General features: G+C 43.5%; 1 protein-coding gene across 1 annotated transcript in view; it reads left to right on the top strand.

Moving 5' to 3' along the window:
* Positions 1 to 15,715: 15,715 nt before the first annotated feature.
* Positions 15,716 to 26,904, top strand: part of TYRO3 (TYRO3 protein tyrosine kinase) — an 87,665-nt gene continuing 76,476 nt past the window's right edge. Inside the window, exon 1 of the mRNA XM_054971726.1 lies at positions 15,716 to 16,117. Within this exon, the coding sequence (XP_054827701.1) occupies positions 16,021 to 16,117 (97 nt within the window). The 5' untranslated portion in view covers positions 15,716 to 16,020. The remainder of the gene's footprint in view (positions 16,118 to 26,904) is intronic.

Consider the following 26,904-nt stretch of genomic DNA (forward strand, 5'->3'; position numbering starts at 1 on the left):
CTTTAAATATATTAGAAGTAGGAAACCAGCTAGGGAGGCAGTGGGGCCCTTGGATGACCAAGGCGTAAAAGGATTACTAAAGGGTGATAGGGAAATGGCCGAGAAGCTGAATGCATTCTTTGCTTCTGTCTTCACTGTGGAAGATAAGAAGTGCATGCCCACTCCGGAAGCACTGACTTTGGGAGGGGTTTTGAAAGACCTGAGTCACATTGAGGTGACGAGAGAGGAGGTTATGCGACTGCTAGATAATTTAAAAACTGATAAATCACCGGGCCCAGATGGCATACATCCAAGAGTTCTGAAAGAACTCAAGTGTGAACTTGTAGATCTCCTCACAAAAATATGTAATCTGTCATTAAACTCTGCATCTGTTCCTGAGGACTGGAAGGTAGCTAATGTTGTCCCCATCTTTAAAAAAGGTTCCAGGGGAGATCCGGGAAATTACAGGCCAGTCAGCCTGACGTCAATACCGGGTAAGTTGGTGGAAACTATTATCAAAAATAAAATTAGTGGGCACATTGATGACCAAAAGCTGATGAGGAAAACTCAGCATGGGTTCTGTAAGGGAAGATCTTGTCTCACCAATCTGTTAGAGTTCTTTGAGGGAGTGAACAAACAAGTGGACAAGGGAGACCCGATAGATATTGTTTATCTTGACTTCCAGAAAGCTTTTGACAAAGTTCCTCATCAAAGGCTCCTAAGTAAGCTCAGTAGCTATGGGATAAAGGGCCAAGTCCTCTTGTGGATCGAAAACTGGCTAATTAATAGGAAACAGAGAGTGAGTATAAACGGGCACTTCTCACAGTGGAGGGTGGTGAGCAGTGGGGTGCCACAGGGGTCGGTATTGGGTCCAATGCTTTTTAACTTGTTTATTAATGATTTGGAATTGGGATTAAGCAGTGAAGTGGCTAAATTTGCAGATGACACAAAATTGTTCAGGGTGGTGAAAGCCAGAGAGGATTGTGAGGCACTCCAAAGGGATCTGTCGAGGCTAGAAGAGTGGGCATCCATGTGGCAAATGAGGTTCAATGTAGCCAAGTGCAAAGTAATGCACATTGGAACCAAAAATCCAAAATATAAATACAAGTTGATGGGGTCTGAACTGGCGGAGACTGACCAAGAGAGAGATCTTGGAGTCATGATAGATAACTCACTAAAAACGTCAGCACAGTGTGCGACTGCCATAAAAAAAGCTAATGCTATGCTAGGGGTTATTAGGAAAGGGATTGAAAACAAATCAGCCGGTATCATAATGCCTCTGTATAAATCGATGGTGAGGCCTCATTTGGAGTACTGTGTACAGTTCTGGTCGCCACACCTTAAAAAAGATATCATAGCACTGGAAAAAGTACAGAGAAGGGCAACTAAAATGATTAAAGGGTTGGAACACTTTCCCTATGAGGAAAGATTGAGGCGCTTGGGGCTCTTTAGCCTGGAGAAAAGACGACTGAGGGGAGACATGATAGAGGTTTACAAGATAATGCACGGGTTAGAGAAGGTAGAGAAAGATGTGTTTTTCTCCCTTTCTCACAATACAAGAACTCGTGGGCACTCTATGAAATTATTGAGCAGTCGGGTTAGAACAGATAGAAGAAAATACTACTTTACACAAAGGGTGATAAACACATGGAATTCGTTGCCACAGGAGGTGGTGGCAGCTACAAGCATTGCCAGCTTCAAGAGGGGACTGGACAAATATATGGAGCAGAGGTCCATCAGTGGCTATTAGCCACAGGAGATAGATGGTATTCTCTTTGTGGGGAGGTGGTGCTCTGTTGTCTTGGTGCTGGAAGGAAGGCAGTGGGAGGGCTTCTGGTGTCCTGGCCTCACTGACAGTCCTTTAGATGGCACTGGATTTCTAGCCACTGTGTATGACAGAATGTTGGACTGGATGGGCCACTGGCCTGATCCAACATGGCTTTGCTTATGTTCTTATGTTCTTATGAATTCTCTTTCACTTGAGACAAAACAGGCTGCTTCGCAGTGTAGTTTTACAGTCAGGCTCTTGATCTTCATGCGTTTTTTGGGTTGTTGTTAAGCTGAATTTTCTGTAATTACATGTTTTGTTCCATTTCAAATGAGATTTTTCATGACTGTGTTTTAAATATTAAATATGTTTACTCTGTTGCTCTTTTACCATTACCATTCTTTGTGTTATGTAAAATAATTTTCTGTTGCTCTTTTACCATTACCATCCTTTGATGTAAAATAATTTTTAAAATAAGAAAGTACCCTGCTAGGATCTTACTCAATAAAAGGCCTGCTTATGAAGTGGATTGCAAAATGTAGACAGGATTCAGCCCTTCCTCACAGAGTCACTCACAAGAAGAAATGCTGAAGTTAATCCCCCTGCCCCATCCCCCACCAAAAAACCTTTACCACCAGCAGAGCATTGCATAAAGAGTATGGTTGCATCCAAAGCAAGCCATCCTCCTCCTTTTAAAGCCAACAAAACAAGTAGCCAGCATTGGATTCAACAAGTTAATTACTAATTGAGTGAAGAAGTATACAATGAGTTACTTTTTTGATGCAGAACAGGTAAGCTTTCTTGGAAGAACTCATAAAGCTTGTAAAAGAAAAACTGTGATAGCAATAAATTGATAATAATTGATTCAATAGCATTTGACCATGCTAAACTAAGCTGGCTGAGGAAAATGGCAAGGAACATTGATTTAATATTATCATTATTACTTAGTATTTTAAAAAGTATTTTGTCATTCATTGGAAGAAAAATTCTGAAATATAAAGCAATTGTTACTAAGTAGCAAAATCTGATAACTCTTTGCCAGCAAAGACTAACTCTCTAGTGAAAAAAAGAAAAACACCACCATAACAGTCTAACTGCTTGCCCTCTTTACTCTTAGTTCAACTTTTTAAACAAACCAATAGAATATATAGCCACTTGTCAATGCCTGTTTATATGCAAGTCAGGTAACAACACTCTTCCAGATACATAGTCATAAAACGATCACCCATATTATAATCCTTAAGTACGTATAATTCTATTAATCAGTCCAGTAATTTATTTTTCACAGGAGAAATTCATCATTCCAGACACTGTCCAGTGTCTTCTCCCTTTTTTTTTTCCTAGAGCGTTTTGGCCGTAACTCGGCCTCTTTGTTGTGTTGAGCAAAGACTAACTGCTCATTCAGTAACTAAGTTAAAGTATCTGAATTTAGACTTGTTTAGCTCTACTGCCTTTAGTGGAGCTAATAGGGTTGCCAGGTCCCCTGGAGCCCAAACTGGGGGACAGAGGGGATCATCATGAGTAGTCATGAGAAGAAATCAGTCCACATGGGGCTGATTTGATGAAAATCAACCTTCACTTCCTTGTTGAGCCAGGAATGCCAGTATTCCCAGTGTGACAAGGAAGCTTCAGAGCTCGCTCCCATGTGCTCCGAATCCCCATTCCCCACACTGTTCCCCCCCACCGGCCAGGTGAGTGGTAGCAGGGGGTGGCAGCCGAGAGTTGGGGATCCCCCACTCCCACCCAGGGACATTGCCACAAGCACACATTTGGATCCAAAGGAGCAGGAATAAGCAAGTTTAACCCACTGCATCCATATCTTCGCTGGCATATCTGAAATCTTCAATTCCTGGGCCCTTGAGTGATCTCTTTAATAGGGTGAAATCTTCTTAACACTTAAAGGGCTATCTGCTCTCTGAGGACTGTCCCCAGAGAGCAGACAGCCCTTTAAATGTTAAGGGGACATGAATTGTTCAATACCTCAGAAGCAGATGGGACCCAAGTATTTTTTTTAGGCCTGTACAAACTTGCAAAATGGCACACCAACACTACAATCCCTCATCCCATACATACATTCTTATGAACTAGTAAAAAGTTTTTAAATAAAAATATGGTACATATTCTACATATCTGAAAAACAAATGCTTTTGCTACTTTTGTTTAATAATAACACCCATCTTGAGAGTCTTACAAGTTTGCTAAGTATTTTGTAACTATTTTGTCACTAAACAGGATTAACCAACAAAAGGGAACGACTTCCCAACACACTCCAAACCAAAACCAAAGAGCACGCAGGCTCAAGGAAGTCAGGATTATCCTGTCAATGACTAAAAAAATTCTAGTGGACCGACGTGGCTGCAAAGTTTAGGCCAATTTACGTGAAGCTCTGTTTTTCTGGTCTTTTTCATTGCAAAATCATGAACTAGCCCTCCAAAGAATTTCTCTTGCAAGTTCATACAGTAGACAAGATGGCTTAACCATTCTTATTTATTTATTTATTTATTTATTTATTTATTTATTTATTTATTTATTTATTTAATCACATTTCTAGACCGCCCTCCCCATCAGACAGGCTCAGGGCGGTTTAACAACAGTTTAAAACAATAAAAACATTATAAAAACATTAAATCATTGTATCATAAACAATTAAAATTGGCGGGTAAAAAATATTAAAATACAGCATTTTCCTGCATGGGTGGTGGGAGGTCTTCAGTGGTATGGCCAGCGAGAGGACAGCCTAGCCCCCACCAAATGCCTGGTGGAACATCTCCGTCTTGCAGGCCTGGCGGAAAGATAACAAATCCCGCCGGGCCCTAGTTTCCTCAGACAGAGAGTTTCCACCAGGTCGGAGCCAGGACCGAAAAGGCCCTGGCTCTGGTAGAGGCCAGGTGGACCTCTTTGGGGCCAGGGACCATCAGCAAGTGCTTAGTGGCTGATCTAAGCAACCTCCGGGGAACATATGGGGAGAGGCGGTCCTGAAGGTATGCTGGGCCCAGTCTGCGTAGGGCTTTATAGGTCAGCGCCAAAATCTTGAACCGGACCTGGTACTCAACTGGTAACCAGTGCAGCTGACGAAGGATAGTTGTTATATGAGCCATGATTGGTGCTCTGGCAACCACTCGTGCAGCTGCATTCTGAACCAGCTGCAGTTTCTGGATCAAGCCCAAGGGAAGCCCTGCGTAGAGCGAGTTGCAGTAGTCTAATCTGGAGGTGACCGTTGCCTGGATCACTGTCGTAAGGTCACGGGTCGATAAGTAAGGAACAAGTTGTCGAGCCTGTCTTAGATAGAAAAATGAGGATCGAACAATCGCTGCGACCTGTGCCTCCATAGACAAGGAAACATCCAGGACCACCCCCAGGCTCCTCACTCTCGACACCAGTGTAAGTGGCACTCCATCAAGAGCGTGGAGCCAGAGTCCCGCACCCATGGACCCTAGACCCTCATGCAGGACCTCCATCTTCGAGGGATTCAGTCTCAGCCGACTCTGCTTCAACCATCCATTCACAGCTCCGAAGGCATGTTCCAGGACATCTGGGGCAGAGCCAGGCCGGCCATCCATCATCAGATACAATTGGGCGTCATCTGCATATTGATGGCACCCAAGTCTGAAACTCCGTACCAGCTGGGCGAGGAGGCGCATATATATAGCAGGGGGGAGAGTATTGCCCCTTGAGGGACACCACACACCAATGGGTGGTGGGATGACAACTTCTCCCCTAGGGCCACCCTCTGTCCCCGACCGTGGAGAAAGACAAACCAGAGCTGTCCCTCGAATCCCCACATCGGCAAGGCGGTGGATCAACAGGTCATGATCGACTGTGTCGAATGCTGCTGATAGATCTAACAATATCAGCAGCACTGACCCGCCTTGATCCAGCTGTCTACGGAGATCATCCATCAGGGCGACCAGCAATGTCTCCGTCCCATGTCCCGGATGGAAGCCAGACTGGAAAGGATCTAGGGATGAGGAATCATTCAGGAAGACTTGAAGCTGCTCTACCACCGCCCGCTCAATCACCTTGCCCAGGAATGGGAGGTTCGAAACTGGGCGGTAACTGACTGGGTTGGTAGGGTCCAAAGATGTTTTTTTCAGGAGAGGCCTAACCACAGCTTCTTCCTTCAACACTTCCGGAAAGATCCTGGAGCTCAGAGACATGTTGACAATGGCATCCAGGGCATCCCGTAGCCCATCTACGCTGGCCTTCACCAGCCACGAAGGACATGGGTCTAAGGAGCATGTGGTAGGCCTAACTGTTCGCAGGATCCTGTCAATCTCATCCCCAGAGAGTGGACTGAAATGGTCTAATATCATCTCAGAAGGAAGCCAAGGGGCCTCCAGTTCTCACATTGAACTGGATCAACTGTGGCTGGGAGATCACGGCGGAGAGACAAGACTTTATCAGCAAAAAAGCTCCCAAAAGCCTCACAGCTAATATCTGAATTTGAATTTTGATAGTCCCCTCCTGATAAGGAGACCAAAGACCAAACCACATTGAACAGTTTTGCTGGGCGTGAGCTAGCTGATGCAATGGAGGCTGCATAAAACTCTTTCTTTGTAGCCTTCACTGCCATGTCATAGGCCTTGCTCCACTGGAGAACACCAGCAGTTTTTGATGCGTGCTAGCTTGATGGAACTTCTTTCAGGTTCTTCCACAGTCACTGGCAGCGGTAAAGAATCAGTAGGGCTACTACACTTCCTTAAAAATTAGTTGCCATGGACTCAGACTCTATATTGAAATTGTTTCATCTTGATTTTGTTTATCGGCTTTCCTAGTTACTACATTGTTGCCTGACTACATAAAAGCCTTGTCTGAGTTGAAAAACTGGAGGATAGATTGGTTTTCTTTAGTTTCTTTTGGTTCCATTTTTTTTACTTCCTTATGTTTCAGGCTGCCTGCTTTGTATTTATAGCTACCACCAGACATGGTGTGAGTAAGGTGACCAGTCCCTTGGTGGGGGCGGGGGATTCCTTGCTTTATTTATTTTATTCTTATCTTATTTTATTCTGCTTCCAGTTTTTGCCCCTGTCACCTCTCACCTGGCCAACGGGGGAGGGGGGAGGCATGGGGAATGGTTCCAGGAGCTTCTCAGTGCACTCCTGCATGCTCCAGAGGACTTGTCAGGCCAGGAATGACATCATTTCTGGCATAACAAGGAAGTGCTCTGGAGCATGTGTGCACTAGGTGAGTACTATTGATGCACATATGCCCCACCCCCATCCCCCAATTTGGACTCCGGGAGACCTGGCAACTCTAACTATGAGGGAATTAGACATATATATTTTAGGCCTGCAAATCCTTCCAAAAGCAACAGCAGCACTTGCTCTCACTGTCTTATGGTGCTCTGCTTTGCTCTTCCTACCAGGTATCCCTCTCTTCTGCCAATGCAAAAGGAACTCTGGGATTGTTTGTTCTTGATATGGTAGATCCAGGAGGCCCAGCAGTTCGTAATGTTGTTTCAGACTGCTGCTCTAACATTGCTTCTGATTTACGTCCTCCTATCAACTGGTGGAGAGAAAGAACTTACCAGATTGCAGAGGGGCTTTCCAGCGATACTATTACATCTTGGCACCATGTTGGCATTTCTCCTTGTGTTCCCAAAAGTGACATCAGTATATTTCCAGGGATGTGCTGGCTTTTGAACAAAACTCTATGGTTTAGCCATTGAATTTTAATTAAAAGCCAGAGCTTCCTGGTGTCCCCCAGTGTCTCACTGCCATCACTTCCAAGGGCATGGGAGTGACAGCAATGTATTGGGACACTGCTGAAACCTTCCCTGCCATTTTTTACCCGACCACCCTGCTGAATGGCTGTGGGAAGTGGTTGCTGGCAGCAAGGAATCCCCCACCAGCAGCAGGAGAATGGTAAGCCTGTTCTGATTGGCTCCAGCAAATTTCACAAAGATCCGGACAATAGATACAGAGATACAAGGAAGGAAGTTTCTATAAATATTCTCATGCATGATCTACAGTTTATTCTCAATTTTTCCTTATAGTAATTGGGATGGGCCGGATCTCTCTGGACATCTGGGCTCCAGTAAACTTCCCCTCATGTACCAGCCCTGAAGCAGAGCTTGAGAAAAAAGTGTAAGAGATAGGGTTGCCAGGTCCTTTGATTCCCCTGACAGGAGATTGGGAGCCTAGCACTCACCCTGCCTCGTAATTACATGGGTCAAAGGGTGGCCGCGTTGGGCAAAGGGCGCTCCCCCGCACTCCCCAAGTGGCATAATTCAGCCTGAAATGTGCCTGTTGCGGGGCACGATTCGGACCACTGTGGCTGCGGGAGCACACTGCGCTGCCAGGGGGCACACTGCGCTACCTGGGGGGTGCCCTGGGGAGCATCCCCCCTGCTGGCCAAGTAAGTGAGTGCAGGGGAGGGAAGGGTGGGAGCAGGGGATCCCCCGCCCCAAGTGGGGAAATGGCATCCCTAGTAAGAGGCCTCCATTCCTCATGCAAAAGCAGGGTAATTTGAATTAAACAGCCTTAAAAAGTGTTGAATGTTGAATACAGAGGCAGGCACCTTTCCCACAGCCCACACCTCTTCCTCAGCTAGCACCTCAGCTACAGGCACCTTTGCAGAGCCCTGGGCCAACCTTCCTGTTGGAGCAGCAGCTGCTTATGCCAGCGTCAAGCTCTGGGAAATAATCCACTATCTTGCAGCCAACTTACCTTCTTCCTGCAGCAACACTGGTGGCTCAACCTCAGCCAGATGGATGGGATGCCTTTGGTAGGCCCCAGGCTGCTGAGGGAGCTGCCAGACAGGCTCCATTGCTGCAATGGCAAGCCTGACAGAGGATAGAGCAAATGCCCCAAGATAGAGTGGGAGGGAGCAAGAGGCTGCAGAGTGTACCTAGCTCTCTGATGGGGTAGGCTGGGAGAAGGGCCCCTCAGGGAGGGAATTGGGTGGGGTTGCCAACTCTGTGTTGGGAAATTCCTGGAGATTTAGGGGTAGATCCTATGGAGTGTGGGGTTTAGGGAGAGGAGGGATCTCAGTGGGGTATAATGCCTCCAACACAGCCATTTGCTCCAGTGGAATGGATCTCTACCATCTGGAGATCAGTTGTAATTCTGGGAGCTCTCCAGGCCCCATCTGGAGGTTGGTAAGCCTGGGATTAGTAGGAAATTCAGGATGGTTGGAAAGGGGAACTCTTTAAAAGCAGGTTCCTGGGCAGAAGAGAAAGGGAAGGGAAGAGGCAGATGGAGTGTGTTGTCTCTTGGAGGCAAGAGAAGTAATAAAGTGGTGCAACCCTCTTCCTTGCCCGTCTGAAGCCTGAGGACACCTGCCTTTGGCAGCTGGCGAGATGGGGAGGATGACTGGACAGGGGAGGAAGGAGTCTCAGACTTTTCCCTAAGATTCAGTTTGACTTGTACTCTCATGAATTAAACATAGATGGATACAAGCAGGGGCCCCACAAAGACCACAAGGTGGAAATTCCTCCCCCCTGCCCCCTAGTCCATCCAATTCGTGCATTGCTGCCTCAAGGGTGGTGATGGTGTTTCCCCCTATCCAGATCAAGTGCAGTTTTGCTGTTGGGATGGCAGCAGAGGAGGTCCCCTGCCCCTCCTGCCTGGTGAACTGTAGCAGTGACAGCAGTGGCATTTGACCAGACCTCGTGGTGTCCAAAGGAAATTTTTCTGCCAGGAGGGCAGTGGGGGCCCCACACACCTCCCACTTCTGCTGCTTGGTAGGCTGCATGTTGGCAGCAGCAACTATAGCAATTGCATTTCCCACCCCAACGGCCTGGGTGAGTCCATGTTGTCCGCCTCAATGGAAGCAGCGGCAGTGGCATTTCCCCCACCAGGCAGCCTCGCCATGATAGTGGCCTCCCTCACCATGATGGCAGAGGAGGACATAAATGCACAGACCATGTTGTCTTGTTTTTTGGGTGGAGTAACCCCCCCGTCCCCATTTTTTTCCTGGTTTTCATATTTTTCTGCAACCCTGGGAGGATTCCCCCAGGTTACAGAAGCATGTTGTTCGTAGGCAAGTGGCCCCAATGTGCAGGTTTAAGGATCCACACAGAGGATTTACTTGACCATTAAATAAATAAATATTATTTGGAATGTTGTTTACCAAATTCTGAAGCTATTCATATATTTTGGATCAGCCAAGGCTGTTTAGAAACAGAAAAATGAGCTAATAATGGGGGGAAATCAAGTTATCATATATACTTTATACTCTAGTATCTTAGAAATATTTAAAAGATATTGCTTTAAAAATGATCTTGACCTAGTAACCTTCCTATAAACGTTGGCTATAACAAGTGTGGCTCTTTTTTTGGAAATGTTCAACTGCATTAGCTTTAGTAAACTGGCATGAATCTGAACAGTAGCTTTGGCTGGATCCACACTAGCCTTTTAGTCTGGAATTACTAAAATTAATTCACTCATTCTTTTATACACAACTTAAGCCCTGTTCATGTTCCAGTGAATGCACATATATCCTACCTGTGCGTGCATACATGTGTAAGAAAAAAAACATGTATTCACTTTGCAAATGAAACCAGGGACCAATAAATGTGGGGTTTGTATCACACATTGTTGTGCATGTATTGACTGTAACATGAGAATTGCTCAACACACGCACACAAAGCAATCAAGTATACATAACATAGCTTGTACATGGAATCGCTGTAACTTGTGATCAAGACTATAGATGACAGTGTGGTCAACCCACATCATCATCTAGTATTCTCTGCATTGTTTTTTTTCCATTTTACTTGATTTGCATTGATTTTAAAAAATGTTTAAATACTATTGTGATGCCAGGTTGTCCTGTGTGGATAGTATAAGCACTATTGAGGTTTCCTGGTGCAACTGACCTTTTCATCTCTTCCTTTTCCTTTCAGCGTAATTACTTTCTTCCCTACAGCCACCCTGTTTCTCTCTAGCATACATTAATCAACTCTTCTTGGGGGGGGGACAGGGGGAGGCTAGGGCCAAAGCAGAATTTTGTGAATGAAGTTCCCACTGTCCCCCCCCCTTTTAATTAAAATATCAGATGCACGGTGGTCTGATTCAGATCAGGATGATGGCATGGGAAGTGGCAGTTAAACCTAAAACTATTGATATGATTCTTGGTAACTTTGTCCCAGTGGGACAAATACTGGCTCTGCAGGACCAGTTTTAGCACAGGGAAAAATGACACGGGGCAAAAGCTTCCTTCTCTTCCTATCACTGCAGTTCCAATCTAAATTAGTCACCTGCATGCCTGCTATTCTACAGCAGAAACGTTGGGATCCCTGTTCATGGAACTCTCAGCATCATGTCTGATTTGTTCTTTAAATCCGATTTTGTACTTTGTAGTTATTATTTCATAATCACATATCTAAAATGTTACGAGCAGTAACTTTGGTTTTCTACCAAGGAATAAGCAATACTTACCCCCTGTTCCCTCCGAAGGAACAGGAGCTGATATTTAATCATTTATTCATGAATATTGGGAGAGAAGCAGCTGGGAGAGAACAGAAAGTAACTAATTGGGCTGAAAACAAGTAGAAAAAAGGGAAAATTGCAAGAAGAGACCTTTGCTGAATGAGAAGTGCTTCTGAATAGGACTATCGTAGAATCTTGTCCAAGAGAGAGTGATTTTTATAGGAAATACAGAACTACAGGAGCTTCCATTTAAATTTCAGTAGCAGCTGGATGATGATAAGGGCGGTGCAAAAAGGGGGCAGCCTTTATGAACTAAGCCAACATACTACAGTAGAGAAAAAGAAGTATAATCAGACAAACGTGTTGAGAAATTGATTTTATTTATATATGTCAAAACATCAGCATTATTTTTTCTTTTAAACAATTTTCTTTCTATTTCTTTTTAATGTTACAATAAAATATTTCTAAAAAAACATTCAGAAGGATTTGAAGTGGAAAAGCAACAGGCAAAAAAGGGGTGCCTAACTTTTTCTTCAAATCCCCTACCTCCTCCTGTGCAGTTCCAAACATATGGCTGCTGCTGCATCTCCAAACATGCACATGGAAGCAGGGCTGCAGACTTTGTTTGGCGTGTAGAAGCAGCAAGCAGAAAAAGGATTAAGTACTGATTTCTCTTCTTCCCTGCTGCTTTTCTATCCCAAATCCAGTTTTTGGTAGATGTTTGCAGTATTTAGATATTCCACGTTTGAAGGCCCATGCACATCTGCCAGGAGGATCCTGGGGCATGTTTAGGATTACCAATCTCCAGGAGAGGCCCGGAGATCTCTCAGAATTATAACCTTTCCAGACTATACAGAGCAGTTCCTCTGAAGAAAATGGCTGCTTTGGAGGTTCCTCCACTAAGCAAACCCTGCCCTTCCCAGGCTTCAACACCAACGTTTCAGGAATTTCCCAGACTGGAGTTGGCAACCCCAGTACATGTTCTAGGGCAAATAGTCGGTGTGGGGTTGTACACAGGTCCTGCTGTACCTTACAACACAGAACAACCCCAATCGTCCTCTATAGCTGCTCATTGCAAAGGAGTATCACTAATGGTGGACCAATTGGGGGTAATACCGCATTTACAATAAAAGCATAGCAGGAAATATACCTTTCCTTACTCTTAGGTGTCACCTTGCAAATGCTAAGATCCAGATCTGTCTGCCCATATACCTGCATTCTCTTTTTTTAATATAATATTTATTGGATGGGTTAACATACAATCAATATTGTAACAATTACATTTTCCTGTGTTTCCCATGGTTATATGCTTCCTACCCCCTCCCCTCCCCCTTTTCTGCGTTGACTTCCAACACCACTCCAACCCCCCGTTTTCTAATCTTATTTCTAAATCCTAGTTGTTATTTTTTTTATTACTGGTAAAGATCTAAACTATATCTTATCTTATTTAATAACTTTCAAAAGACCGTAATTATCCTTTAACATCCCATTTTTCTCTAAATATTTTCTCAATTTCCCCCAGTCCCCTTTGGATCTTGATCCCTCAGTTTTCTTGTTAGTTTGTCCATTTCCACCATGTACAACAATTTTTGTGTCCATTCTTCAATTTCTGGTATTTCTTATCTCTTCCAATATTGTGCATATAACGCTCTTGCCACTGTTATCATATAATACAAAAGTACTCTATCTTTTCTATTAACGTCCCCTAAATGCAAGGATAATAATAACATTTCTGGATTCTTAATAACATTATATTGGAGTATTGAAGACATTTCAGCATATATTTTAGACCAAAAGTCTCTAGCCTTGCCACAAGTCCACCACATATGAAGTCCACCACATATGACCCATATACCTGCATTCTCTGTGAAGGCTCCCACATTGTGGAATGGCCTACTTGAGGAGGTCAGGAAGAATCCCACAGTTGTCATTCCTCAAACTGTGTAAAACAGAATTGATCAGGAAGGTATTATTATAAACAGAATAGGGCTATAGGATAATGGAATGGTTTAGGAGTACCTTTTTTTAAATAAAAAGAACAGGATTGTAGTGTTTATCGTATTTATTAACCTGCTCTAGCTGCAATGTCTTCTGCTTTTGTAATTCCGTTTTCTGCATTGTTTATAATATATTTGATTCCTTTTTCTTTTTGCATTGTTTTTCTTACTTTTGTAATCCAAGTCCTATTGCGTTGTTTAATGGATATCTTGATGTTGTCCCATTACATTGTTTTATACGGTAAGCTGGATAAATATCTTCCAGCAGACAGTATCAAATTCTTGTGCAAGGAGCTTGAGTGAGTGGCGGCCAGGGACCTACACATTTTCCTAGATGAAGTGGTTTATCAAGATCCATTTCAATACAGTTTCATGCCTGGGTCTGAAACTGGAACGGTCTTGATGAACGTCCTGCCCTGGGACAGAGACAGGAGTGTGCCCCTCTTAATTCTCTTGGATCTCTCAATATCCTTTAAAACCATTTATCAGTGTTTCATTTTTATTTTTTAATTACAATGGCTAATGGAACATACCAGGGAATTTCAGAAGAAAATCAGCCTGTTTTTTATAGATTACAACAAAGCTTTTGACTGTGTGGATCATGAAAAGCTATGGAGAGTCTTAAAAGAAATGGGAGCGCCACAACATCTGATTGTTTAGATGCACAACCTGTACTCTGGACAAGAGGCTACTGTCAGGACAGAATATGGGGAAACAGAATGGTTTCCAATTGGCAAGGGTGTCAGATAAGGATGCATATTATCACCCTACCTGGTTAACCTCTATGCAGAGCAGAGCATAAGGAAAGCTGGATTAGAAGAAGATGGAGTGAAAATTGGTGGAAGGAACATTAACAATTTGAGATATGCAGATGACCCCACATTACTGGTAAAAAATAGTGAAGACTTGAAATGACTACTGATGAAGGTTAAAGGAGAAAGTGCCAAAGCAGGATTACAACTGAACATCAAGAAGACAAAAGTAATGACTACTGAGGAATTACACGATTTTAAAGTCAACAATGAGGAAATGGAAATTGTTCAAGATTTTCTATTCCTTGGCTCAATCATCAACCAAAAGGCAGACTGCAATGAAGAAATCAAAAAAAGATTTGGAAGAGCAGCTGTGAGGGAGTTAGATAAGATCCTTAAAGATAAAGATGTCTGTCTGGGAACCAAGATCAAGATAATCCAAACTATAGTATATTCCCCATTACTATGTATGGATGTGAAAGTTGGACAATGAAGGGAAGCTGGCAGGAAGAAAATTGATTCATTTGAAATGTGGTGCCATGATACCATGGACAGCCAAAAAGACAAATAAGTGGGTACTAGATCAAATCAAGCCTGAATTCTCTCTAGAAGCTAAAATGACAATACTAAGGCTATCGTACTTTGGGCAGATCACGAGAAGACAAGACAGAAAAGTCAATAATGCTAGGAAAAGTGGAAAGCAGTAGGAAATGAGGAAGACTGAAAATGGGATGGCTTGACTCAAAGAAGCTACATCCTCCAGTTTGCAGGATCTGAGCAAGTCTTTTGATGATAGGACGTTTTGGAGGTCTTTCCCACATAGGGTCACCTGAGGTGACTTGAGGTCACATAACACACACCCACGCATGTTCACAGCTGGCACACGCACAAATATTTTGCCTAGTAACATACTTTCTGTTTGTTTTCTGGAATACTCGGGACCAGTTCTAAGCTAGTGTATTGTCTCCATGGGACCTGTGGAGAAAAATTAAGCCTGAATGTCAAAACAACTCTTGAGGCACATTTTATTATGGCATGAAAACTCCTTAGCTAGAAAACCCACTTTGTATGTTAACACTGTGTGCCTTTTGTTGAAAATTACGATTCTTACTCACTGATCTTTCCTACAAAATCACATATATTTTGCATGCCTACATAAACATGGCAATATGCTTGTGGGCATGTGTTTGCTAGACAGGTATTCTTCCACAAAAGTTCTTCCATGGCCATGGGTTGGGGGTGGGGGGAATTTTGAAGACTAGAATTATTTTCCTGAGTGAGATTCGTTTGCTTGCCTACTCTTGAGTACTAGGCTGCTGTCACTGAGCAAACGTTTTTTTTAAAAAGCACTCCCACACGTTAGTTTGGAAGATGCAACCCGCCACCTGTGAAGAAGCAACTGGCCTGTTCCACGAAAATAAGGGGAGTCGTAGACGGCTTCATTCCTCCGCATGCGCAACAGGGAGCGCGTGTTCTTTTCCAAGTCTATCAACCCTCTAGAGGCCGCGCTCATTGTACAGGCCTGTTATTTTCCACTTTATCGGGGGTGGGGGGTGACAAGAAAACAGGATAATAAATAGATCCGATAAATATTCATGAGACTGCTGATGTCATGAGAAAACAGAGCTGGCTCCAGAAAGCGCCATTTCCTGGAAGAGAAGGAAGAAGGCAGGCCAAAGCGATGAAGAAGTGCATAAGGAAGGCGTCGTGGCGCCGGCGACAGAAAGAGGGTGCTCCGAGCCCGGGAAAGCCGAGCGGAGCTTGATAGCTGCGTGAACTCCGGGCGTGCTGCAGGAGGCCGGCAGGGGGGGACCTTCCCAGCTTCAGCCGCCTCGGCGACTCCGATAACAAGCGCTGGGCAGAGACAGCAGGGGCAGCCCAGCGTTTGGTGATATTCCTGAATCTTCCACATCAGGCTGTGTTCGTTTGTGTAAAAGGCACGAGCAGCAAGCTCTGCGGGCGCCGGAGGAAGAACCTGGAAGAGCCTCGCTTCGGGTGTCTTCTGCTTGATTCTTCGCGTTGCCGTACGCCCCTTCCTCCTCCTCCTTTTTTTTTCTTCCTCCGGAGTGTGCGTGCTTTGTTGTAAGGGGAGGAAAGGCAACCGGCTTGGAGGTAGCGGGGAGGATGGTGAAGATGATGATGTGGAAGAAATGGAGATGAAACGGAATATGCGGATTCGGGGACTCCTGTTGCTGCTGCTGCCGCCGCTATGGGCTGCGCTTCTCCGGGACGTCGTGGCTGTAACAGGTAAGCTTGCCCCGGCACCGTAGTCCTCTCGAGCTGGAGCGGAGAAAGCAATCCGTCTGTCTGACCTGGCGGCGGGGAGGACAGGAGGAAGCTGACCCGGTCACTTGATGGTTAGAATCCCCTCCCCCCTCCCCTTCGATTGCATTCTTTAGAATCCCCAAGTTTGCCTGCGAGGATGCGCTCGGATTTTTCTGTCCCCGCTGGCTGTTACTCTGTTATGTTTTTTCTGAACCCTGGTCGAAAATATCGCAGTGATTCCTAAAGGTATCCCCGCGTCCCCTACCCCAGCGCTTTCCAAAGGTTTGCCATTCAGTTGGTAACAGAACTCATGTTGATAAGATGCTTTGGGAACTGAGAAGAGGGACTCCCAGTCACCAAAAGTCCAGTAGTCACGTTTGTTTCCCTTCATAGCTTGTGGCGTGGAACTGGTCTGAATTTTTCCTATTTGCTAACCAGCGCTAAAACAAGTTACAAAACTTAGAGTAAATAAGCTTCATTTTATTTTTTAAAAAATCCCTGGGTTTTATTTAATGAGCTGCTTGAATTCTTTGATTCCATCTTTAACCTTGTGGATCTGAGTCAACAGTTTGTATCATCTGAATTTGAGCTCCCTCCCTCCCCTCCACAGTGGTGTAGAAACCCAGTTCTTCTTGGACTATTCTTGGAATAATCATGATTTGACTGCTATTGTGACATGATGATCTTTGCCTGAAACCTGGACAAATTGTTAAATGTCTATATATAGTATTTAAATGTCTCTTATAAGTCCCTTCTAAGCACATCCATTGATGGCCTCATTACATTTTTAGAGGTCCTAAATGGAAATACAACATTAGTCATTGGCTGGAAGTGGACTTGCACATGTGGTCAGCACATCTGGGAGAAAATGACAACATCTGTGACTGGATAAATATCATCTGTTTGACTTTGGAAAACTACCTTATTTTCCAGACTTAAAATGCTATCAGGTTTTGCTAAAATGAAAACCATTCGGAATTTTTATTTCAGTGGTTGCTTTCAAAAATATGCTATTTGGCCATATGGATTTTGAAGCCAGCATTTATGTTTCCTTACTTGAATATTCTGACCTGGATAGCCCAGATGAGCCTGATTTTGTCAGATCTCAGAAGCTAAGCAGGGTTGGCCTTAGTTAGTAATTGGATGGGACACCTCCAGTGAAGACCGTGGTTGCAGGGGCAGGCAATATAGCAAGCCACCTCTGTTAGTCTCTTGCCATGAAGACCCTGCAAAGGGTTACCATAAGTCAGCTTTGACTTGAGAGCACTCTCCACCACCACTTAAATATTACCTTTTAGCCTTGATATGTAGGAAGGGTCTCCTTTATCACTGTGTGACCCCCAGACATTAGTTAGAGGGCTCAGACTGCTGTGAAGGAACCTTTTCAAAATGATGGTTAAAAATACTTCTGATACTAAAACTTTAAAGCACAAGAGTTCACATAACCCCTACATTCAGTGAATCTTTTTGGAATAAAGCAATCTTCCCTATCATGATCACAAATAACAGTCAGCCGTTGAATCTATACACTGTATTTGCACAGCTGTTTGGAAATAGTATTTTTATCCAATTTCATTTAGGGTATTAGAAGATAAAGTCATTATGTATTTCTGATTTCACCTCTGAATGAATAAATACCGTAGATTCAGTTGGTTGAAAAGGTAGATACTTCTTTCCATGCTAGCTCAAAAGGCTCTGGGAATGTATGACTGGATCCTCCTTTCAAATATACCTGGCCTAAGCAAAGCATTACGAAATGTAATTGAATACGTAGTGATGTGCTGTTACAAGATGCAACTTGTCAGGAATCTTGCTGATCCTCAAGAGCTCGCCTCTGTGTGGAGTGGATGCTGGTGGCCAGGGCAGGTTGTTTAGCTCAATGCCAGCTCATAATTCAAAGACCAAACCTGTTATATTAACAGCTCCTAGATTATATTATTAAGGAATGGTCTGGCCCTGGCATTACACTAGTCCATTCTTCCACTATAGCCCCAGAGCAGGTGTTGCTCTTTCTCTGGAGTATCTAGAAGAACTACAGGTATTGTCTCCAGGGCATGAACTGACAGGGGTTTTTGATGGGGTCCATCAGTTTCCCAATGTAGCTGTGAGGCTGAAATTGGCGTGAAAACAGTTTATAGGAAGAAGGCAAGGCATGAATGAATGGAAGAAGAGAAAAAGCACAGAAGCAAGGATGAAAGATGAAATAACAGCTATGACTCATTGGACCAGGTTGATAATTCCAAATGCAATGTTCAAAAAATATTGCATAGGATTTGCAGTTAGTCAGGGTCTGCACGTACTCTGAATATATATATGGAAAGGTGAAAAATTTAACCTATTTCCTAGCTGTTCTCTGCTGCATAGGATACAATCCAAGGATTCCAATGACCAAGTGAGATCTGCTAGAACTGCTGCTGCAGGTGATTATGTGGTGGCCATCATGTGTGACAGTTGAGAGCCAGTTTGGTGTAGTGGTTAAGAGTGTGGGACTCTAATCTGGAGAGCCGGGTTTGATTCCCCACTCCTCCACTTGAATCCAGCTGGGTGACCTTGGGCTAGTCACGGCTCTCTGGAGCTCTCTCAGCCCCACCCACCTCACAGAGTGTTTGTTGTAGGGATAATAATAACATACTTTGTAAACCACTCTGAGTGGGCATTAAGTTGTCCCGAAGGGCAGTATATAAATTGAATGTTGTTGTTGTTGTTATTACATGTGGTTTGCTCCATTTCTTGGAGAGCCTTAATATCGCTACCCACTTCCACTAGGAACATGCTGCTCTGCTGTGAAGATACTTCTTACAAATTGGGCTATTCTGTGCCCTCTCTTAGGACTGTCCTTCTGGCAACTGTTAGTTTGTAGGTTTTTTCTGTGATAGCTCCAGTCCTTCAGAATAACTTGCAAGAGCAAGTGCAGAAGGAACCTTCACTTCTGAATTGAAAGATGTGTAAAATGGTTTTATTTCAGAGAGCATCTGGCAGAGGGCAAACTGGGGCAGATCTGGCATGTGTTGTTTTTGTCTTGTGTGTTGGTTTTTATCCTGTTTTTATTTTGTATTTATGTTTCATGCCTTGCTGTTACTTTGTTAGCTGCCTTGAGTCTAAGGAGATAAGGCTAGATTGAGTATTATAAATAAATATGTGTCTCTCACATGCCATGGCCATGGCATGGTTTCATCAACCCTAAATGTAGTCTTCTTCAAAGTCAAAGGATTTGGGTTCTGTTTTGGCATGTTTACAATCTGACAGAAGATATTTTTAGGGATTATGGCAGTAGTCTTCAGCCCATCAGTTGTGTGACCTCAGGTGAGCAGTGGAGCACCACCTACAGGGTTGCAGACCTCTATGGAACTGCCATTTTTGTTGCTTTTGGTTTAGGGATTTCTTCTGGAGCCTGTGTGTAGAGTACCAAATATACTGCATTTCCTGCCTTCCTGTGTGCACGCTGAGAAGAGTAACAGGATTGCCAGGCAAGATTAGTTAGTGATGGAGAGCATTCCTTTTTAGCACAGGTAAGTTCAGAGACACACACACCCAGCCACCACCCCAAAAGCTCTCCTTGTTTGCGCTCTATGCCGGTCTAGCTGGTTATCTTCACCTGTTCTTCTAATCCTCCAATGCTTGTGTTTGCAGCATGGAGCCCTCTGCCTTACCAGTCAGGTTCTAACTCAAGCTCCTCCTCTTATCATGTGACTGATGTGATGTAACTGTCACATACAGTACTTGCATACCCAGTGGCCGCCTAAGGGTTCTCAAGTCTGCAAAGGTTGAAGATTGCTGGATTAGTGGTTAACTGTGGTTAAGAAGCTTCAAAGATATCTGCTAGATTCAGTTCTTAGATCTAGGTAGCAATTAGTTAATAAGATAATAGAAGAATTGGCCATGGACTACTGACTTATTAACAGTAGTGGCCCATAAGAAACAGCCCTGGCTGGGGATGGGGCTGTACAATTAGCAGGCAGTGTCTAATATAGTAATACATATCACTCAGCGCTTTTAAAAACCATAGTTCCTCTGTCACCAGCAGGACACACTTTGCTGCTGGGTAAGCATGGTCAGGATGGCAAGGAGAATCTACTTCCTGCCCATATAGGACCTCTTTCTCAGTGATGGAACAGTTCGGCTTAATTTTTTGTTCTGGCAAGTTGTGGGCTAGCAAACAAAATCATCCTATTTGCAAAGAATACTTTCAGATATCATCAGTGTATCTAATTTTCAACATGGCCAAATCTGTGGACACTTAAATCCAGAGACTGGAGCCATGAACAGACAAGACATAAGTTTTTACAAATCTGAAAATTGCCCCAAGTTTGCAGAAAAATTTGTTTATAAGATTTTTCTGCAAACCTGTGTGTGTGTCTCTCTATATCTCTCTCGAATAATAAAAGCAGTGCCTGTAGCTTTAAGAAATGATTACCCTCAGTGGCTGTTGCTAAGCAACCACAACAGTATTGCCAGTCTTTAAGCCTTGTTTTTTTGGTTTTGGTCAGTTAAGGGCAGGACCTTTTCCAGTGCTGTTTTGGCTTTAGACAACATACCAGGGCCTAGGCTGGCAACTATGACTAGGTAACTTTCTAGCATCCAACCTGCATGACTCACCCAGGCCCACCTGCTTGCTACTGTGCAATTGCAGCCACCCCTCAAAAGGCAGTGTGGTGTAGTGTGGTAGTTAGAGTTTCAGACTAGGCTCTGGGAGACCTAGTTTAGAATCATCATTCTGCTGCGGAAGCTCACTGGGCAACTTTGGGTCTGTTACACATTCTCAGCCTAACTTACCTCACTGGGTTGTTGTGTGGATAAAATGGATGAGAGGAGAATGATATATATACCTTGCTTTTCTCCCCATTGTGGAGAAAGGCAAGGTATAAATTAAATAAATAAGTAATAAATATAGCTGACAATGGGGAGAGGCAGATAAAAGGAAGGTAGGAAGGTGGGTGTGAGGGAGGGAGAGAATCAAGCAGGGAAAGGTGAAGATGGGGATTGCCAATAAGAGGGAAAGAGGAAATAGTGTGCAGAAGGGGCTATAGTAGAAAAATGAGGTCCCCCCCCAAAGGCCTTGCAAGTTTCCCATTGGGCAACTGGGTCTGGCCTAGTGGCTGGCACCACACAACTGGGCCACAGTTTTCCTAGGCAGAGGTTTCCAGAGAAGGGAAAGGAGGGAAAGCTGAAGACAGGAGGGCAGATAAAAAGTAGGTTGGTTGGTGGATGGAAAGGAGAGAAGGAAGCAGGATAAGAGGATAGGCTACAGGGACCTTCAGGGAAAGGACAGAGGAAATAGTGGGCGATGGGAAAATAATAATAATAACATTCGATAATAATAATAACATTCGATTTATATACTGCCCCTCAGGACAACTTAATGCCCACTCAGAGCGGTTTACAAAGTATGCCATTATTATCTCCACAACAAACACCCTGTGAGGGCGGTGGGGCTGAGAGAGGGGGGGTGGGGCTGAGAGAGCTCCAGAGAACTGTGACTAGCTGAAGGTCACCCAGCTGGCTTCAAGCGGAGGAATCAAACCCTGCTCTCCAGATTAGAGTCCCATGCTCTTAACCACTACACCAAACCACTACACCAAATACCAATGAGGTGCGCCCCCCATGTCTTTTGTAGGTTCCACACTTGTAATTACATAATTTATGTAAAGCAGAAGTAGTTACCATCTGTTTACCAGAATATTGTAGCTAAGACTGACCCACGCTGATTCTTTTAAGTCCAAATCCTTCAGAATCCCGTTTAGTAACTTTTGAATTCCATAGTCACTGCAGTTTGAAGAGACATTTGATGACTAGGTTTTAATTATCTCTAAGAGTAAGAGTATAATTAATTAGGTAACAATCACAATTGTAAATTAGGAGAATCAATATACATGTATGTATAACATATATGTTAATATTAGCCTCTCATCTTTCTAAGCCTATCTCTGTTTTAAACAGTCATGTGTTTCCTTTTACTGAACATCAAAAGATGACTGTATACAGCTGGTCCCTAATTTTACCTCTCCTGAAATCCCATCCTTTGTGTACTTTGCCCAGTGCTCGGCTTCTGCACTTTGATTCCTTCAAATCTCAGTAAAGCTGGGACCATAAAGCTCAACGTCTCCAGAGATAGCAGTGTTTGTTCATGATTAACCCTTTCAGCCAATTAGATTATGGGAAGTTTTGCAGCTACAGGAGCTTGGTGTAGTGGTTAAGAGCGCGGGACTCTAATCTGGAGAGCCGGGTTTGATTCCCCACTCCTCCATTTGAAGCCAGCTGGGTGACCTTGGGCTAGTCGTGGCTCTCTAGAGCTCTCTCAGCCCCACCCACCTCACAGGGTGATTGTTGTTGTGGGGATAATAATGACATACTTTGTAAACCACTCTGAGTGGGCATTAAGTTGTCCTGAAGGGCGGTATATAAATCGAATGTTGTTGTTATTATTATTATTATTATTATTCATTTTTCATAGGTTGTCTGGCATTTTATGTATGAAGTTTGCTTATCTGTGGAATGGCTACTACATTGGGTTTTATTACATAAGTTATGGAGAGACCTGCTGTTTCGGTATTGTGCATGATGAGAAAAGGGAGGATGCTTTTTGGCAGTTGCATGTGTGTGCGCACACACATAGTTTATGCCATTGGTTGAATTAAATAACATCTTTCTCAGTGATGTGGTTAACTTTTTAGTCCATCAGAAAAAAATGTTGATTCTAGATGTAAATTAAACTCTACACTCTTGGTAAATCTTATTTTTATTTATTTATGTCATTTATAGTCCGCCTTTCTCACTGAGACTCAAGGCGGATTACACAGTGTGAGATTAGTACAGTCAGTATCAAGGACAATTACATAAATAATGCCATGGGGTAAATAAACACAAGTTTACAAAGACATACCGTTAGCAAGAATCCAATACAGAGTTGAAGAAATGCTGAAACTGAATATAAGCAATTCTAGGGCTGACATAGGAGCACATATTTAAAGCAACAGACAGTACATAAGGCAACATAGTGGTGAAATCTATGGGTGAAGTCTATGGTCCCTAACTCATTAGTGGAACAACTGAGACCCCTCCCTACAATACAAAAGTGTTTTTGAATAATTCGGTTCTATATCGTTTGTGGAAAGCTAGGAGGGTGAGGGCTCTCCTGACCTCATCAGGCAAGCTGTTCCACAGGGAATGGGCCACAACAGAGAAAACCCGTGTTTGGGCTGCTGTTGATTTCGCCCATGTGCAGGGTGGCACCTGCAGGAGACCCTGTTCAAAGCTGCGAGGCTTTGGGGAGCTTTTTTACAGGTAAAGTCTTGTCTCTCTGCCGCAACTTACTGGCCATGGTTGATACAGTACGTGAGCTGGAGGCCCCTTGGCTGTCTTCTGGTCTGATACTAGATTGTTTCAGTTGACTCTCCGAGGAAGTTTTAGCGAGGGCTTTGGATGCTGTGATTGCATGGATGAAACAGTCGACTGAAGCTGAACCCCACAAAGACAGAGATCCTGTGCCTGGGCTGCAAGTTGACAAGTTCAGGCATTCGGCTCCAAGCCCTTGAAGGGGCGCCTTTGATGTCTGTAGCGGTGGTGAGGAGTCTGGGTGTGATGTTGGATGCGTCCTTATTTATGGAGGCCTAGGTCACATCAGTTGCTAAGTCTGTGTTTTTCTATCTTCAGCAGACCAGGCAGTTTGTCCCCTATCTCTCCACCCATTATCTATTTACAGTGATCCATGCAATTGTCATCTCCAGACTAGACTACTGTAACTCACTCTTTGCAGGGCTACCCTTGAGATTGACCTGGAAGCTGCAACTGGTCCAAAATGCGGCAGCACATATCCTTATGGGGACCCCGTTTAGGGACCATATACAACCTGTGTTGAACCAGCTGCACTAGCTTCCGGTTGAATTCTGAATCAGGTTCAAGGTTTTGGTTTTAATCTTTAAAGCCCTTAACAGACTGGGACCTACATATATGCAGAACTGCCTCTCCCCTTACATGCCTTGAAGGGCATTACGTTCAGCTGATCAACATCTGCTGGTGCTTCCCAGCTCCAAGGATATCCACCTGGCCTGGTGAAATGCTTTCTTGGTGGAGACTCAGACTTTGCAGGACTTGTTACAGTTCCACCAGGCCTGTAAAACAGAGATGTTCCACCAGGCCTATGGTTAGGATTGAGGAGCTGGCGGACTATCTGGCTGGTCTCTCGACTGGACATTTTGGTCTACTGTGCCTTATTGTCCTGATCTTGGTGGATCTGCCATGCCTGACCTCACAATAGTCTAGGTGATTGCTGTTTTTTAAAAGCTGCATTTTGGAACTGTTGTTTTTATATTTATTATTTTATATTGTATTTTATAGCTTATTTAAGGTTGTTATGTATTTATGTATTATTGTTGCTTTTACTGATGTTTAGCTGTTGTGACCCACCCTAAGCCTTCTTGCAGGGAGGGTGGGATATAAATTCAATAAATAAAATAAAATAAACTAGTGGAAGAATAGGCTGCTAATATAACATAACTATTCTACTGCAGAGTTAGAGTGAGTAGCACTGATATATTACTGATCCTTCAGTGGAGGTCTGCAATGATCCTTGCAAAGTGCTTGTTCCTCCTCCTTAGTCTCATCTAGAAAATTCCCTATTTACTTCCCAATATCATGTGCCAATTCACCAATCAAAATACCATTTTTCAGTGGAGATCCACAGCTGACTCATGCATGGAAGACACCCATCAGCACATGATGATGGCTGAATGAATCCTGTGACACAGCCCAGTCCACCTACCCACAGATACGTACTCTCCCCAGATATAGTATACAGGCAGAAAGACTATAGCACCTCCCACTTCATAACTTGCCATCGCCTGCAGGCTGAAAGCAGAGGTTTCCCAGGAAATGGTTCCAACTCTGCTGTGGGAACAGTATCACCATGCTGACAATTTCCTTACTTACTTCATTTATACTCTGCCTTTCTTCCTAGTGGGGACCCAAAGCATCTTACATTGTTCTCTCCTCCTCTTGTTTATACTCACAAGAATCTTAAGAGGTAGGTTAGGCAAAGAGGGTGACACTGGGTCCAAAGTCAACCAGTGAGTTTCTATGATGGAGTAGGGATTCAAACCTGGGTCTCCCAAATCCTAATCTGACATTCTACCCAATGGCCACAATATTACATATCACATATTCGTTTATTTATTAAATTTTTGTCTCATCCTTCCAACAAGTTCAGAGTGGGGCATGTGTTTTTCTCGTCTTCCATTTTAGTCGTCCAACAAACCTGTGAAGAGGCTGGGCTGATTAATTAGCCCAAGTCTACCTAGTGAGTTTCATGGCAAGCAGGGACTTGAATCTGAAGCTTTGGCTCTCGAAAGCTTACCCTCTGAAAATCTTGTTGGTCTCTAAGGTGCCACTGGACTCAACTTCTGCCAATCTTTTTGTTGTTGTTGTTGTTGTTGGACTGTTGGGTGTTTGTTGTTTGTGCAAAGTGCCCCAGCACTGTGTGCTCTTAGTTTTCTAGACATATAGTCAGATTCAGAATGAGGTAGTCCCATGCCATCTTGAGGTAACAGATGCGAGTTCCCTGACTGCAGCTTTTATGCACCTGCTCATGTGCTGTGATTGGATGTAGAACTGTTTGAAATGCTGTCCTCCGAGAACCTCATGCCTGTGGGGGTGGAAAGAAGGAGGGAGTGGGCTATTGTTTGTTGATAACAATAGGAATATAACTTATGTCACCGTTTTTGCATGTGTAAAGTTATGCTGCAGAAGGGAAAGGACTAAACACGGAGCAAGCATAGAATTCCACCCCCACCCCCCCGCTGCACTCCCAACATTTACCACTATTCCTTTTTGTACTGTTGGCCTAGAATACAGTGTTTGCTGGTACCAACATATTATTTTCCCTGTCAGCATGGCATTGTAAAAGGGACATACATATGATCTGATTCTACCAAGGATAGGATTATTTTGCAGTTCTAAGCAGCAGAGAATAGATCTTTTAAAAGTAGCCTAGAAAATAGAGTTCAGTGGTGAACTTTTGGTGCTGATGGGATATGAGGCCATGGCCCAGAAACCTGTCATGTTGTCATTAGGATTTTTCAAAGTATTGCTGGCAGGTTCATCAATGAAGTCAAGTAGCTTGGCATTGTCTTTCACTTACTTATTTCATGGAAACCTTAATTCCTTGGACTAATCAGTTACTTGTAATGAAGATGTTCAATAGATCCATGCACAGGCAAGACACACCTTTTTTGTTTGTTTAATCATATGGTGCAAGAAAAAAATATTTTTTTGCCTTGGAGAAAGCCTGAGCACATGTTACAGATATGCAGAGTGGACACTTTTGGCTCAAGCATAGATCGTCTTTTTTTAAAAAGCTTTACTTTTTATGACACATGCATAAAAGAAACTCTGTGCATTCATAAGGCAAAAATCCCCAATAAGCAATTCTTGTTTTTTCAAGCATTAACATATCTGAAGAAAAAAATCACTAACCGGAAAACAATGTGTCAAGTACTATCTAATACTCTATTATCATTAGGAAGTTAAATTTTGCTTCAGAGTATTAGCTTCAACTGGAGTGTTTTGATTGGCTATTAGGTATAAAACTGCTGGGTTTAGTTGACACAACTGTTTGTACCTTTATTACTTCAAGGAAAGCAAAAACATTTTGCTAGTGTTGGAGGATTTTTATGGATGAAGAACTTCCTTTTTTTGAAAAATGGAGAATGAGTGATAGTGTTAGAAATTAAGAAACAACTTTCAATATATATCAATTGATATACAAGTAATAGGGA

Source organism: Eublepharis macularius, chromosome 2, assembly GCF_028583425.1.
Source record: "Eublepharis macularius isolate TG4126 chromosome 2, MPM_Emac_v1.0, whole genome shotgun sequence".
In the NCBI taxonomy this organism is placed as follows: domain Eukaryota; kingdom Metazoa; phylum Chordata; class Lepidosauria; order Squamata; family Eublepharidae; genus Eublepharis; species Eublepharis macularius.